Source organism: Lactuca sativa, chromosome 7, assembly GCF_002870075.4.
Source record: "Lactuca sativa cultivar Salinas chromosome 7, Lsat_Salinas_v11, whole genome shotgun sequence".
Classification (NCBI taxonomy): Eukaryota; Viridiplantae; Streptophyta; class Magnoliopsida; order Asterales; family Asteraceae; genus Lactuca; species Lactuca sativa.
Window position 1 is genome coordinate 39,860,585 of NC_056629.2, and position 16,714 is coordinate 39,877,298.

The following is a 16,714-nucleotide window of genomic DNA, read 5'->3' on the forward strand; positions in this document are numbered from 1 at the left end:
CCTATTTTATACTAGAAGAAATTGAAACCTACTCAAACTTCTAAAACAATAAAATAAAAGACTCTGACTCCTAATCTAAAACTGGGAATTAATAAAAGGCAACTTTCCTATACGAAAACTGATTAACCCAACAATCACCCCCTTAATCGGATTTGTCATACGAGCCACTCGTCGTTCAAAACAATGTCGGTTCCTCTTCGATTAGATCCGCTTCTTCCTTTTCCCATTTAGGACACTCGGTTTTATAGTGACCAAGCTCACCACATTTGTAACATCTAACGTGACTTTTATCCCGGACACGTTCATTACCATCTCGACTTCTCCCCGACCTCTTCCCCGGCCATGTCCAAAGTCATCCCGATTTGAACGTCCATTGCCACAATGCTTACAAACATGTGACTTTTCGTCACTAGCCAACAACAACCCACCTTGAGTGTCCTCCACTTTCTCAGTTCCTCTTATACGCTCCTCGTACGCCTTTAATCTACCAACCGCTTCATTGAATAACATTGAATCCAACTCGAAACATTGATCTATTGAAGCCACGATTTGGAGAAACGACTTAGGCATCAAATCTAGTAACCTTTTTACCAAATCACCTTCTTCAAGCTCATATCCAAGACTCCTTACTTTTGATGCTAAACCGGATAATTTCGTCACAAAATCATCATCAAACGTTTCATCCTCTTTCATGCGTAAACTTTCAAGCTCCCTTTTTAAGGTTGCAAGTCGAGCCGTTCTCACCCGATCCACTCCCAAATACCGTGTTTTTAGCTCATCCCACACTTGCTTTGGGTCGGTGTAACTCGCCATTTGCAACACCATGTCTTCATGTATCGCTTGAAACAAAAAAGCAAGAGCTTGTTTTGACTTCTTTTGATCTGGTGCTTTATCTGACGTCTTCGGTTCGACCGTCTCCCATATGCCATGTGCATCCATAATTGAATTGACTTTAACCGGCCACACCTGATAATTCGTTGGTGTCAAAACCGGAGCTTGATATGTCAACGAACCTCCTTCTTTAACCAACGACATCCTTTTCTCCTTAATCCCGACTTCTTTAATCAAGTTTGTTCCGAGAGCACTCTCCCACCGGACAACAAGACAAGGTCACGACCACCTTTACCGTCTTTCGTCACCCGCAAAACGAACAGAATCAAAGCCACCCGCTTTGACGTCTTCCCGTTCGTTTAATCCGCGCCTCCGGTTAGTCTCTCATAAGCCCGATTAAAAGAAACCGGGGTTGCTTCTAATCAACCTCGAATCACACCCCCTTCAACGAAACTGCTCTGATACCAAGTGTAAAAAATAAACTAGAAAAATTTATAGTGTATAAAGGAGAAACGAAACAAAGAATAAAATAAGTGAAAAGTTATTGACTTGCACACAAAGTTTTTATTAAAACGTAAGTATTTAAATTGAAAATAAAACTAATGACCCTTGACACCTATTTTATACTAGAAGAAATTGAAACATACTCAAACTTCTAAAACAATAAAATAAAAGACTTTGACTCCTAATCTAAAACTGGGAATTAATAAAATGCAACTTTCCTATACCAAAACTGATTAACCCAACAATATATATATATATATATATATATATATATATATATATATATATATATATATATATATATATATATATATATATATATGTTTATTTTTTGATCGAATTACTAGTTAGGTACTCACTGGATTCTTTTTTGCCATGGTGTTTTAGAATGCTTCACAATGAAAAAGGAGCACATCAAACGTAGATTATCGTTTGAGCAAGAAATAACCCCACCACGTGATACTTATTGTCCCATTTGAAGGGCAAAAATGTCGCATCAACAAATTAATAGTGTCTTCATCTTATCTTCTAACATATATAATAAATACACAATGGGCAAAATGTCTATATCTATATGTTCCTATCAATGCGGCTCAAGAAAGAACAATCGCATACAAGTATACAACTCTAATAACCGATAAATTGAAATGGCTTTAGATATTAGTTAACATCATATTATTCTTAAAGATCAACATTATTGGATATTGATTGTTGAATACTCCTCAACGAATATGTGACCTACTAAAGTGTAGTATGCAAGACACATTGACTATTTTTTCATGGATGTGCATCCTAGTATCATGGTTTGAAGGATATGCGAAGTAGAGATATGTTAGAGGAAATACTTTTTATAGTTTCCTTTGTTTTCAATTTGATGAAAATTTGTTTTCTTCATAAATTGATAAACCGGATGTGAGATGTTTAAATCTTGAATGGAAAATGTAAAAATCTTAATTATACAACCGACCAATATTTTGGTCGTGTGATTTTGATGATGCAATAATTTGTTTATGAAACAACAAAAATTCTATTAAAACAGTAGCTAGAAGCTAGGAAGCTAAAAATAAAAGACACATGTATATTTTAGGATTAGATTACATACAACACCAACTCTTCAAATATTAGAAAATAAAGATAAAGATGTCTCGAAATAAATATACGAGAAGTGAGAAATGAGATGCTGATTAGAGCAATAAGAAAGAACACTAAAGAACGAAAGATGGCCAAAGGGCAAAAAGATACAGAAGAAGCTAGTGCTCTTGTTTCCCATGCAAAACCGAATTTGAAATGTCAACACTGAATAAAGAATTGACTCATGTCACTACGATGATCGATCTAAATTATGGTTAATGGTATAAGTAATATTAATAAAAAAATTAATATTGGTGATATGATTTATCATCGAAAGACAAACATAAGAGTATAAGGAACAGTTACTAATATTATGGTAAGTATAGGTTAAAAGTGAATATATAATGCCTAAATATGTATCACGTAAGGAACCAAAGATAAAAGAGTAAGATAGATAGAATGTAGACAAAACTGTAAATTTGGTCCTTGTGGTTTGCAAAATTTTTTGGATGGGGTTCAAAAAGTTTTCAGCTTGCACAGAAAGTCCAAAATCAAAGTTTTTCTGGGTTTTTAGTCCAAAAAAACTTGAAAAGACGATTATACCTTTTTATTTTATTTTTTAATTTTTTTTACACTTATTATAATATCATTTTAACTTAAAAATAAAAAGAAAAAAATGTATTATCCTCTCTCTCTCTCTCTCTTCTTCTTCTTCTTCTTCTTCTTCTTCTTCTTCTTCTTCTTCTTCTTCTCATTTATCGAATCCGGAAAAAAAAAACCCAAATTTTTGCTACTTGGGTACAAGATTATACATATTTGTTTGTTAGAATCTCGATCAAAGACATGAATGAAATCATCATAATGTGTAACATGTACCAGAATGTTGATCTTAAATGCCCCTGCTGCTACAAGAAGGTCTCTCTTGATTTCAGATTCAACGCACATGTTTATAGATTTAGATATTGTTTCAGGTGTTGAGGCTCATAAACAATTGCAGGTTCTACTCCAAAACAAACATCATTGACGAATTATCTGATAACGAAGACACATACGTTGATGCATGTTCAACACCACCCCCTCCCATCTTCTTCTTTCTCGCATTCTACTACAAATGAAACCTCTCACATATACATCATGCAAATCAAGCATCTCACAAATGAAATTCGCTAATGGAGGTGTTGGTTTTAGGAGTCAAGAGATCTGATGAAATCGCTCACCCACCCACTTCATCTTCTCCGCCCTTGGTTTAAATATTCTTCTGGGTTTTCGGTTTACATCATCTCATCTTCTGGGTTTTTGATTTTCACAAAGAGGGGTAAGACCAGCAACCAAAAAATCCCCTTTAATTGCAGGAATGGAGATCAAATTAGGGGAGCAACAAGTTTTAGCTTGTCAGTGACAGAGGCTTAAATTCGTCGGAGACACCGTATCACGTTTTTCCGATGAGGCACAAGATAAAGATGAGGTAGGTGGGTTCAATCGATTCACTCGGGGGCGGGGTGTTTGATTAACATGGGAATAAGATGGTCGGGAAATGGGCAATTCTTATTCCATTTTTGACATGGATTTGTTTACTGATCTGTTTTTTTTTTCATTTGATTACAAGTGAAAGTAGAGAGAGAGAGAGAGAGTTATTTTCTCTTATTTTTATTTTTAAATTAAAATAGTATTTGAAAATTTTTAAAAAATATATATATAAAAAGAAAGTAAAAGGGTATAACCGTCTTTTCAAGTTTTTTTGGACCAAAAACCCATAAAACCTTGATTTTGGATCTTCTATATAAGCTGGAAACATTTTGGACTGCATCCAAAGATTTTTACAAACCACAGGGACCAAATTTGCGGTTTTGTCTAGAATGTAAGAAAATAATGGAAGATAAAAGAGAAATGATAAGAAGAAGATAAGAAAATAATGACAAAATTGCAAGAATGGTCCCTGTGGTTAGGTGGAAATTGCCACTTTGGGCCAAAAAGGTTTGTGCTAGCACTCGTGGTCCACAGGTTTTCATTTTGTTGCGAGTTTGGTCCATTTGTCTGGATTTTTTTATAAAATGACGATTTTACCCTTTGTTTTTTCTTTTTTTAGTTTTTTTATTATAAAAATTAAAAAAGGAAAAAGAAAAAAGAAAGTTGCCCTCTCTCTCTCTTTCTCTCTCTCTCTCTCCCTCTCTCTCTCTCTCTCTCTCTCTCTCTCTTCGTTGTTTTTCATCAGAACCCACCTACCTTCATTTTCTTATTCAAAATCCTTCACCTGCAACTTCTTCATCATCCCCAGAAAGAAATCGAAAAATACAGTTAGATTTAGGGTTCTTCAATTAATAGAACACCCTTTTGATTTCTTTCTTCAATCAGTATAAGAAAACAATATAACAGATCCAATTAGATTTACTGATCCTAATTTCTTTCTTCAATCAGAAACAAAATTTGCAGACCAACCTTTCCCCTATAAAAAACCACGACGCCGACCTCTCTGTTATCTTTCTGTAACCATTGAGCTGCCGATGGAGGAAGAGAAGTCCGGTGGTAAAGGCAGTGGTGGTCATGGCAATCTGTCGGAGTTTGACAGCCTCCCGAAGATGGGATTATTTCTCAGCTTGGTTTTCAGATCTGATTCGTCACCACCACCTCTAGCAAATTGAATAGGTTAAGAGTTTCAGGATAGCTTCGATTGGTCAATTTCTATGTCCGATTTTTGTTCATGAATCTTGATGTGATAAAAGGAATTTTGTGTGTGTGTGTGGGTGTGTGTATGTGTTTGGAGGGTTGAACACATATACACACAAATGGTTTACAATGATAATCGTTTTTTAGAGTATTTTCCTCTTTCTGCTTCTGGTTCTCAAGTTGCAGGTGGATCTGCGATGGCAAGATTAAGACTAAGGGTTCAGATGGTGGTCGATTTGGAGGTTGAGTCGGTGCTGGTGGAGGAATATTAGTTCTGATTTTTTTTTAATCTCAAAATCTTGATTTTTTTTCTTGATTTTCCAAAACTTAGTGGTCTTGAATGGTAGAGTGGTGGTGTAGGTGAGGAACAAGTTCAAGAAGAAGATGATGGGAGCGTTTCACGACAGGGAGAGATAACTGGGGTTGATTTGTTGGAGATAGGAGGGTGAAGGGATGGGTGTTTGGTGGTCCTGCACAACCGGAGGGAGGCAGGGATGGGCTGCGAAGGTGGTGGTCGGCAACCTCCTTTCTTCGTCGGAGATCAAAATCAAGAACGAGAGAGAGAGAGAGAGAGGGAGTAAGGAGGGCTACTTTCTTTTTTTCTTTTTCCTTTTTTAATTTTTATAATAAAAAAACTGAAAAAAGAAAAAACAAAGGGTAAAATCGTCATTTTATTAAAAAATCAAGACAAATGGACCAAACTCGCAACAAAATGAAAACCTGTGGACCACGAGTGCTAGCACAAACCTTTTTGGCCCAAAGTGGCAATTTCCACCTAACCATAGGGACAATTCTTGCAATTTTGTCGAAAATAATGGGAAGCTATGACTTTAATCCAAATGATGTAATGAAAGTGAAATAGTGTAATCGCTTGACAAGTAACAAGGTATAAAAGTAACAATGTATAAGCATATTGTCTAAATGATAAAATATGAGACTGCTTGTTTTTTTTTAGAAAAACTTCGACTATTCTTTGTTGCGTGACGTAGCACACGCATATCATTTATCATCTCGCAAGAGTTATTTTTTGGGAAGGCTTCTGACTAAAAAACTTTTTGTACGTATTCTGCTCCAAACAACACTTGACTTGCCTATTCAAGTCACTTTAATTTTTATTTTTTCCAAGTGATTTTTTTTAGAAATTTGGTATAACTTGTATTGTTATTTAAACATTAATTTATGGTTTTGATACATTTTCTTTTTATAGTTTCTATATTTTTTTATAACTTGATTTTTTTAATTTTTTCACTGTTTCTTTTAATAATATTTTAAGTTTCAGTTACATCTTTTTTAATATGTGTGATTCTTTTACGAATTTTCTAGATATTGTTTATAATATTTTCTTAATATTTTTGATAATTTTCTTTTATATCCGCTAAAACTAGTTGTTTCTAAAAAAACTGATAACTTCTTTTATATTATTTCAGTTTTTTTAGAAATTTTATTTTTTTACATGTTCTTTTTAGTATTCTTTCAATATTTTAAGACTCTAATTATTAAAATTTTAGTGTTTGAGAACTATTCTCAGTTTGAAAAATCAGTTTTTTTAAATTCCAGTTTATTGCACCAGCCTGCAAATGTTTAAAAACAAACATACTTTTTCGCTTAAGGTTGCATCCGTTTGGTCCACCTCGTTTGTTGCAGAGGTAGTCTACAGACATCATGAATTTTCGCTTCGAAAAAACAAACAGCACCTATAATTTAATACAACTACAAAGTTTATAATGATGATTATCAAAGGTGGAAAAGAATAGTTTCAATAGGAACTCTGATGGGTTTACATGTTACAAAAATCTTAATTTGGTGGAAAAATATAAACACTAAGTTCACATGCGCCCTAAAGGATCTATGTTCTCACTATGATCTGCAAACAACTCTTGAATGTCAAGAACTCTAGAAGTACCTTACTATTTTCGAAAATAACTAAAAGATTATTATAAAATACTTACCCTATGTTTTTGTGGTAAATAAACAATTATTTTTTATTGGTCTAGCTTTAGAAAGCAAGCACCAGAAGTCACATGCCTCTAATGAGTCACACTCAAAACCTAGCAAGTTGGAGGCTAAAGAGGAGAGAGGTGAGGAGGAACAATTTTTATTTCTATCTCTTGTAGAAGGGATGAACGAAATTGTGAACCCTTAGGAGGGTTTATATAGGTGATAAGGAGGCTAAGGATAAGACAATTTCCTTAGATAAGCCTTATCCTTTTTGCTTTCCCCTTAAGGCATCCAAGTTTCCTTAGAGCCCAAGAAAAGCTCTAGAAACCTTATAACCAACTAGAATTTCGTCCCTCCTCCTAGGGAGGTTCTAGAATTGGTCAATGTTCAACTTTTGAACATTGTTACCTTTAATCCTTCCACTTTTAATTAATCCAATTAACCCCAAAATTAATTCCAATTAATTTCTAATTAATTCTTAATTAAACAATACTATTTCTAAATAATATATTATTCCTATAATATATTAATAAATCATTTATTTTGATTTCTATTTAATTGATTAACTATATAATAAATTAATAAATTAATCTATCTCTCCAAATAGCAATCTAGTCAACTACTAGGTTTGAGGGCAACCCAAAAGGACTTTGCTAATAATTCAAATTTATACTAATTCAGTTATTGGCTTAGACACCTAATCGAACAATCTCCCACTTGGATAAGTCTAAAACTAAATTACAGGTATAACTTCTAAATTAATAGCAAATGGTGCTTTTTAAAGCAATTGTCAAACTCTGATCCGATCAGATATTTGTCCTTTAGATAAGTGATCAAATATTCCTACGTTCTTCTAGATGTCGTATGTATATGATACATAGATTGAAATGAATCTCATTGTCCAAAATTATGTTTTTCGATTTCCTGATTTATGACGACTGAAATCGGACTACTAATTGAACAAAACAATTATGTCCAGGCTAGGCCAAGCTCTTCAGCTGTCGACATCAAATCATCGAGAGGTCCAAACATATCGTTTTTCCCATTAGGTAAAAAAGGAACAAATAAATTTTGACTCACATGCTTGAATCTTTTTGTTGAAACAATAAAACGTAGATCCATAGATTCTGTAAATGATGTGAACAAAATAACACGAACAATGTAGATCAAAAGGTGTCGAATGCTTAGATTGAATAGCTTTAGTAGATTTCAACGTGAACTTTTTTGTAAAAGCTAAGTAGGGAAAATACAATCAATAACCCTAGAACGATACATGCATGCACATTAAGTAGTCTAACCCTTGCAAACCATAAACCTGGATGGATAGGCCCAATCCGTTATAAATAAGACTATATATGTACAAAACATTTGACACACACATTAAATAGCCCAAGAATCTCCCCCTTTGTGTTAAATAAAGAAAGGAGATTCTTCATTGTTGTATCTTCTGAACCTTGAACAACTTGGTCATCAAATTCAGAAGATTATTTATGATCACAAGATACCACTTTATCATGTCATTGAAGCACTTCAGATTTGCATCATTGTTTGCTTTTCATGCGACAGTTAAGCCTATGATGTTGTTCAGTGTAGTAGTGGAGTACAAATGTTTTGTCTAATAAAAAGAACAAACATTTCTGAAAATATTCACCCTCTTTCCGTTGATACACCATGCTCCAATTTGTTTTCTTAATCTTACCCAGCCTCCACTCTTGAAAGTCCATTGGATCCTCTTCAGATCTCAAAACTGGCCTTTTCTTCAGTACAGAAGCGATTTCCACATCCAGTTTTGCAACTTCATGGATGTAGTAAATCAACATTCTTTTTAAATGAGAAACGTTTGGCTCATACTTCACTTCATCCTTGGATAAAATTAGAAAAAATGAAATCCAATCATTCAGATTCATACATGGTAGATCAGCAAGTGTGAAGTCTTCTTCAATGCGACTTGCTCCTCTGAATCCCTTAAATTTGATGTTTGTGAAGTGTTCAGTGGGAAAAGGAGCATAAACTTTCATAACAACCTGTTGGGTTTTAGTTAAAAAATAGCTTCATAAACTAGAAAAATATGGCAACAGAAGACTTCGAATTTTGAAGAATGTGGAACCTTTAAGACACCAATAATGACTCAGATTGATGTAGATGCTAGTCCATAAAATCTTAATCCCTTAAGCTTTAAGTTCATAACTAATATTAACTTAAAGAGGGCATGAAGATGCAAGTAATCTTGAAGAAAAGAAGAACAAAAGGGAGAGAGCAACCTCCTTTAAGGAGGTTACGGTTTTAAGAGGGAGGAATGAATCACCCAATTCAAGAGTGGAATCCTCATATTTATATTGTCTTAAAGTGAAGTCATTAACCATTAGCTCCTTCCACTTTAGACAATCATCTCCCTAAAGCTTACATGTCTCCCATGCTTCTAATTACTTTTGATTAAACAAACACGAAAGCCATACTCTTGTCTTTTGACTCTTATTTTATAAAAATAATAAAAGGAAGAAGACAAAAGTTGTATATTTTATAAACGAAGTTTATAAAATATAAACTTTAACTTTTTGGTAAAAGAAAAAAGAATTTATCTAGTCCAAAATGTTGTACATGACTTATTAATTCATACATTATGAAATAATGTGTTATATTACTTGCTAATGAAAATTATTATTTCCATGAAATAAATAATTTCCAATTTAATTATAAGAGTTTTATTGAATATTTACTAAAATCAATTTCTAATAAATAATAAATTATATCAAGTTGTTGTTAGTGTGACCCATTAGTATTATATGTTAATTAGCAATATCATTTTAATATGACTCTTGAGCATACGAGACCTTTCAATCTCCCACTTGCACAAGACTCATATTAGATTAATATAAATAGTGGTGAATGTCTAGCAACATTTCACTGCTCCTAACAACATACGACTTTGTGCCATTCTATCAACACCCAATTCCCAAAAAGCTCAAAGCTACAATTGGTGTATAAGGTAAGTTTATCAGTTATCCTGTAACACCCAAAGTTTTGAAGGCCAAGAAAGGAAAGAAAACCCTAAATTTAGGAGGGACTCGGCGAGTCGGCCAAGGCGACTCGGCGAGTCGGCCAAGGCGACTCGGCGAGTAGGGTCTGTGCGAGGAAAACCCTAAATTCGGGACTTGGAGCCTATATAAACGTCTTAATCTTCTTCCTAAGGTTCCTTACTGCCTCTTAAGCCCTGGATATTGAACCCTAGCCGCCATATCCTCTATTTGAGCCATTTATTTCCTTCAAGAGTGCATTTAGCTTGGAGAAAGAAGAAGAATCTTGAGAGTGCAAGAAGGGGGCTGTAGATCCGGGATTGGGAAGACATTTCTGAGCTTTTGGAGGTATAAACTAGTTCCTGGACCCTTTTTGCATTTAGATTTATGTGTGGTTGTTGGGGATCTTTAGCCATAATGATATTACTTTGAGTTAGGAGCCAGATCTGGAGTTGCTACTTCAGATCCAGGTGTGTTAGGGACTGGAGAAGCATAAAGTATCAACCCTTGAGTCGATTTTGAAGCCCCTTGGCCTTAAACCCTAGTTTATGGTGCTTATTGCCTAGATCTCCCTCTCTACACGTAAAGTTTGCAACTTTACGTGGGGGATAGGCTTGGGAAGGGTAGATCTACAGTTTGGAGTCCATGCATGACTCGAAAGTCCTCTGCATGTATGTAGATCTGAATGGACTCGGCGAGTCCTTTGAGTGGACTCGGCGAGTAGCTTGAAGATGAGGAGGAACTCGACGAGTGGGATGAACAGCTCGTCGAGGCGGATGAAGTTGGGCATGAACTCGACGAGTTGGAAGAACAACTCGGCGAGTTGGATGAAGATGGTCTTGGACTCGGCGAGTCAAGTCGCGAAACCCCAAACCCTTCAAGCTTAGACTCGAATCAGTGAGTCGACTAGAGACTCGGTTAGTTGGACAGGTCAGGACTCGGAAATTGGCAGACTCGGCGAGTCATGTACTGACTCGGCGAGTAGAGTCGCGAGTGGAAGAACTCTGGACTTATGAACTCGGCGAGTCAGTAGGGTGACTCGACGACTAGGGTTGACCTGGAAGGTTGACTTTGACCAGGACTTTGACTTTGGCCTGAGTTGACTTGGTTGTCTTTCGGGGGTCAGTTAGACTCAGTGTTGCTTTGACATTGGTAGCTTGGGGAGCGGGTGGAGCAGGAATTCAGAGAGTTGTCGGTCAGAAGCCAGAGGATTATCAGCAGAGTTCAGCAGCGCGAGGTGAGTCTCCTCACTGTTTGTATGGGTCTAAGGCACCAATGCCGGCACATTTAGAATATGCATGAAAGACCAGGGGGTGGCTCTTGGCACACAGTATGTTATTACGTATAATAGGAAGACCCGGGGGTTAGCCCTAGGCAATATGCATGAAAGACCAGGGGGTGGCTCCTGGCGCACAACATGTTATTATGTATGACAGGAAGACCCGGGGGTTAGCCCTAGGCAATATGTATAAAAGACCAAGGGGTGGCTTCTGGCGCATTGTATTCTATTATGTATGAAAGACCAGGAGGTGGCTCCTGGCGCTTTGTATTCTATTTTATATGAAAGACCAGGAGGTGGCTTCTGGCACACTATATGCTGTTTAGCTAAGTAGAGTAGTATGTACGGTTGTCTTTGTGATACTTGCATAGAAGACCAGGGGGTGGCCCTTGGCACACGTCTGGAAGACCAGGGGGTGGCCCTTGGCACTTGTCTGTAAGACCCAGGGAGCGGCCCAGGCTTGACCAGGAAGACCACGTGCGGCCCGTGGCATAATGGCAAGACTATGTTTGGCACATAGCACCTTACTAGATTATGGATAAGTCGGTTATGTATGGTTCTTGGCTATGAATGGTTTGTATGGTATGTGGTATCTGGGGAACTCACTAAGCTTCGTGCTTACAGCTTTTAGTTTTGGTTTCAGGTACTTCCGGTAGCGGATGATGGAGCTCGGGATGATCGCATGGCACACACCATAGATCAATCAGCCTGGGAATGTTTTACTCTGATAATGAACATGTGTTTTGAAAACTAATACTCAATTTATGTTTTGGAATGATGGATTTGTTTTAAAGTAACGCTTCATTAAAAGAAATTTTTGGGTCGTATTTTTGGGTCGTTACATATCCCTTTGTTACAAACATCATGTTGAACATGAGATACGGATCGCAATCAATCTCATTAGTTCTTCAAAATTTGGTAAGGTTCCTTAGATGTCTAACTCTCAACACATAAGAGGAACGAATCCCATATTGACTACATAAGCCTCTTGCATAGTTCACAAGATACCTGAAAATGGCTTTTATAACTGCCTAGTTAAGGAACAACATTTGACCATATCAAAGCATATTACTCCCTACACTTAAATCCCACTATGTATCTCAGGTGTTAAGGATACAAAGATAGTACCTTTTAATCAAGTATCATTCATGATAACGATCCATGAGATGATCTTGATGCAAGTTAGTTCAATACTAGTTCTCTGACAAGTACCTATGAAACTTGGTTACAACCATTTGCCTACTTTCATCTAGTGAGAGTCAACCAATCCAATTCATATTATTCTTAATTCATAATTTCTCCCACAATTATAACCGACTATGAACTTTTAAGAGAATAACATTATTCCTGGATTGAACATGTTAATATAGAACACAATAAGTATTAATGTGATGACTACATCCCAATATATCAGATAATTATCTAATAGTTATTGTTATAATGTTCCAGTATCCAAATACTAAATCCAAATCAAAATCCATTTCTAGAATAACAAAGTCTTATAGTTGTAGTGTGACCATTCATACTTAGCTCGAACGAACGACTTTTTCAATGGATATGAAGAAATTTAATTTGTGTGAATTCTGTGAATACAATGATCTCCATATTTGACTTTACTCTAAGTATAACTGAATATCTTGGAGAATATGATTGGTGTTCTTTCGTGATATAGAGTCTCTTAGCTTGATTAAGTATACTCTCGAAGTCACAAAGATTTCTATGTGATCCTTGAATGGAAGAAATCAACATAGTTTCTCAATGATCCCATTCATCCAATCATATTTGAATTCAACTTCTAAAGTAGTGTATTCTTATTTTGTAGTAGATTATGTCATTATGTTTTGCTTGGATCTCATTCCAACAAAACATACCTTTCATTCCATAATGAATTTAAATCGAATTATGATTCATAAGTATTTATATTTGTTAAGAAATTAACATCTTGTGTAGATCTTTCCATAAAGATCCTTTCTAAAATGATTGTTTCATATACATTCTCTTATTTATTCTAAAGTACTCTTAGAATGCTCTTTTAGTCATCTAGTGAATGAACCATGTATTCAATTAGTATCCTATGACATGCTTACAGCACGATCAAAAACCATGTCCTATGCATAATATGGCGAAAATGATGAACTCATTTTCCAAGCAAATGGAATATAAATCATTTCATCTAGTTCAAACCTATAAGCTATGTATTTTTCAGGCTATCTCAAAATGGTGCCATATGACAATGCTAAGAATTCTCCAAAAGAATCTTTTGTCTCCATCCGTTTCAAGATATTACCAATATATGTATAAGGAAATGAAACTTTTAACATTCATTTTATCTATCCCTTATAGATTTTACATTCCAAGAATGTATCTTCTCCTTCCTAGGTCTTTCATTTTAGAAACACCTTCCGAGTCAAGGTGAAAACGACCTTGCTTAGTCAGAATGTGATTTCAAATGATTAAGTGTGTCTTATTCATACAAGATCAGGAATTTCACTATGCTCCCACTAGTTCTTAGTAAACACACATGTTCTATTCATTTTGATATAAAAAATACACCTTGTGGTTTTACATAAAATGAGGTTTATAACATTTAGATGTTTGCTTTATATCCACAAGTGGATCTCAAGCTCTACACATTTTGTTAGGATAACTTGGATTAAGAAAACCTCCCAGCTAATCTATATAGATATCTTCGAGTAGAGTCTATTAAGAAAAGCGGTCTTTCTTGTAATCTATTTACTATATTAAGAATATGAATTTATAGCAAAGAATATTATTGTTGATATAATCATAGCTACATGTGAAAAAGGCTTTATCACAATCAATGTTGTGAGTATAATGAGGATCATATTCAATGACATGAGTATGAGAAAATCCTTTTACAATAAGTATTGCTTTAAATGTGTATGGTTATCCATGTAATTTATTCTTTCTAGAAGAATCATTGTCTCATTATAGCCTTGCTATTGGGATAAATTTTAATCAAGCCCATACATGATTCTCATATATGGATATCATCTCATGTTCACGACTCTAAGTGATTTATCAAATTCGAGATCTGACATAGCATCTTGGTATTTGATGGATTTTCCAGAAACCATCAATAAAATCTCATAAATAAGAGATTCCATATTTATCAAGTCATAAATGAGTTCTACCACTAATGCAAACAATTTGTGTTTGTGAATAGCTATTATTCAAGTTTAACAATCCTTGTTAAAACTAGCGCCAACAATTACTACATAAGATTATGGTTCTTGAGCTACTTCAAGTTCCATGTACCTCTCACTTACTTTGTCATTAGAAGTTGTAGGATTATGTAACACTCGTGTTTCTAGCCTAGGCATTTATATTGAGTTGATAGTCTAGGTTAACCTTTGTAACTCATTTTGAAGAAATGAAAAGGAGTTATGTGAATATTATGTGAATTATGTGTTTTATGCATAATTATTAGGGTTTAATTAATTAAGAATAAAAATAAGCGTCAAAATTAAAGTGTGAGATAAGCTCGATATCTTTACATAAAGTTGTAGTGGTCAAAACAAGGATTTCGGGGATATAAAGAATACCAAAATCCGAGTTATAACGAAGAAGTTATGACCTGTCGAAGTTTCGTGACAAAACTGGCACGGTGCTGAATGTCGTAAAAAGTGAGTTTTTTAATAAACTACTTTTTAGCCTTAGTAATCTAAACGAAATTCGTAGTATTCGTTAAACCGAGAAGTTCGATAAAAAGAACGCCCAAATCTGACTTCGTATGAGGAAGTTATGATTTTTCGAAGTTTCAGCGTAGCAGTAGACAGCTAAAAACTCGAATTTTAGATCGAGTGATTTTTAGGAGCACAACGGTAAAAAGTCTGACGAAAACGGACGTCGGATAAAGAAGTTATGAATTTTTAACGGATTTCCTGTCCCGGTCTGTTAAAATAATAATATAAAATTTAAAGTCAAAATTAGCCGACGAAGTCTAAATGGAAGTTGTAGATCGTAATTTTAGCTCCGCGTGCATATAAAGAACGTCAAAAACGGAGCTCGTATGCATAAGTTATGAATTTTAGAAGTTTTTGGCACGAGAACCAAGAAATTTCGCATAGTCACAATTGCCACGTCACCCTCGCTTAGAATGTGACACGTGTCCTGCTGAGTCACTAGGCTACTGAGTCATTAGGCTGCTGAGTCACCGAGGCTGCTGAGTCATGCGAAGCCACGTGTCATCTTCTGATTCGACCGAGGAGGAGGCCCAATCCGAAGCTGCCAGCCTTCGATCCGAGCCTCACACCTAGCTCCGAGCCTCGCATATCCTAGCTCCGAGCCTCGCAGGTGCGCCAGCAAGCCGCGGTCCACTTAGAAGCCGCCAGCGAGCCCTCGCATGTGCGAGCCACCCCCCTGCGAAGCCTCTTAGCCGTCGGATCAGGAGACTTCTCAGCCCTTGGATCAGAACTTCGGACCCTATAAATAGAAGGGTACCTGCGAGGGTTCCCGGTTACTTTTGGAATTTTGCCATTTTTAGCCCCTCTCTTCATATTTTCTTCATCTTAGAATCCCCCAAAGCCCTGGTATCGATTGTAAAGCCCGGAATACCCCACGAAGTGCCCGAGAAGCCCGGAAAATTTATCTTTTCGGTTTCGAAGCCCGACCTTTTGCAGAGCCCGGTTTCTCAATAAAACTCCCGGTTTTATTAGAAACGATCGTTTTAGGAAATGAATTGCTGCCCGATTTTCACCAAAATACGTGAGTGTGTAGTTACTTTCAATTTACACATAGATATGAAGTATTTACCTTGAAATACGTGTTATGTGTAAATATGCTAATTGTTTATTCGAGGTGACTGTTGAATTGATGTTTTATACAAGTTTTAAACTATATATGCTTTTTATCTACAAAATATGTTGGGTAGAACATGGGTAGATGAAATAGTTGATGTGTGTTAAAATGGTGAGAGGCCTCGATGTTGATGTTGTTGTTGTTGTTGTTGTAGTTATCTAGCGAAGTATAGATGACGACCATGGACTTTCTAGATAGTCTAGTGTAACACTAGCAGGTTCGCAACTTGTAGGTGTTGATGAATTAAATGTTCATTGGCGTACTTCATCCCCCTCATGGTTGCCTTAAGGACATGTATGGCTGAGGAAACCCCTTAGCAGTAGTGTCCATCCCGATGATAATCCTTAGGCTAGGTCCCTTGTGATAGGTGTTTAGGGACGTAAAGTGAGGACAACGGGAATGGGTAATCAGGGTTATTGTTGATTGGTGAACTTAATAAGTATATTATTATTGTGGGTTGAAAACCCTATATGCTCACCAGGCTCCCAAGCCTGACCCACTAAGTTTTATGATTACAGGTAGTGGACCCCGAGCATAGTCGGAGGATGACGAGAGATTTTTGGATTATAGGCCAGTAGTTGTAAATAACTAT

At 35.9% G+C, this 16,714-nt stretch overlaps 1 protein-coding gene across 1 annotated transcript; it reads right to left on the reverse strand.

Annotated features, from left to right (window-relative positions):
* Nucleotides 1-201: 201 nt before the first annotated feature.
* Nucleotides 202-1,035, reverse strand: LOC111880755 (uncharacterized). The gene has a single exon (XM_023877168.2). The coding sequence runs from the start codon at nucleotides 1,033-1,035 to the stop codon at nucleotides 202-204; it is 834 nt and encodes a 277-aa protein (XP_023732936.2).
* Nucleotides 1,036-16,714: the final 15,679 nt, after the last annotated feature.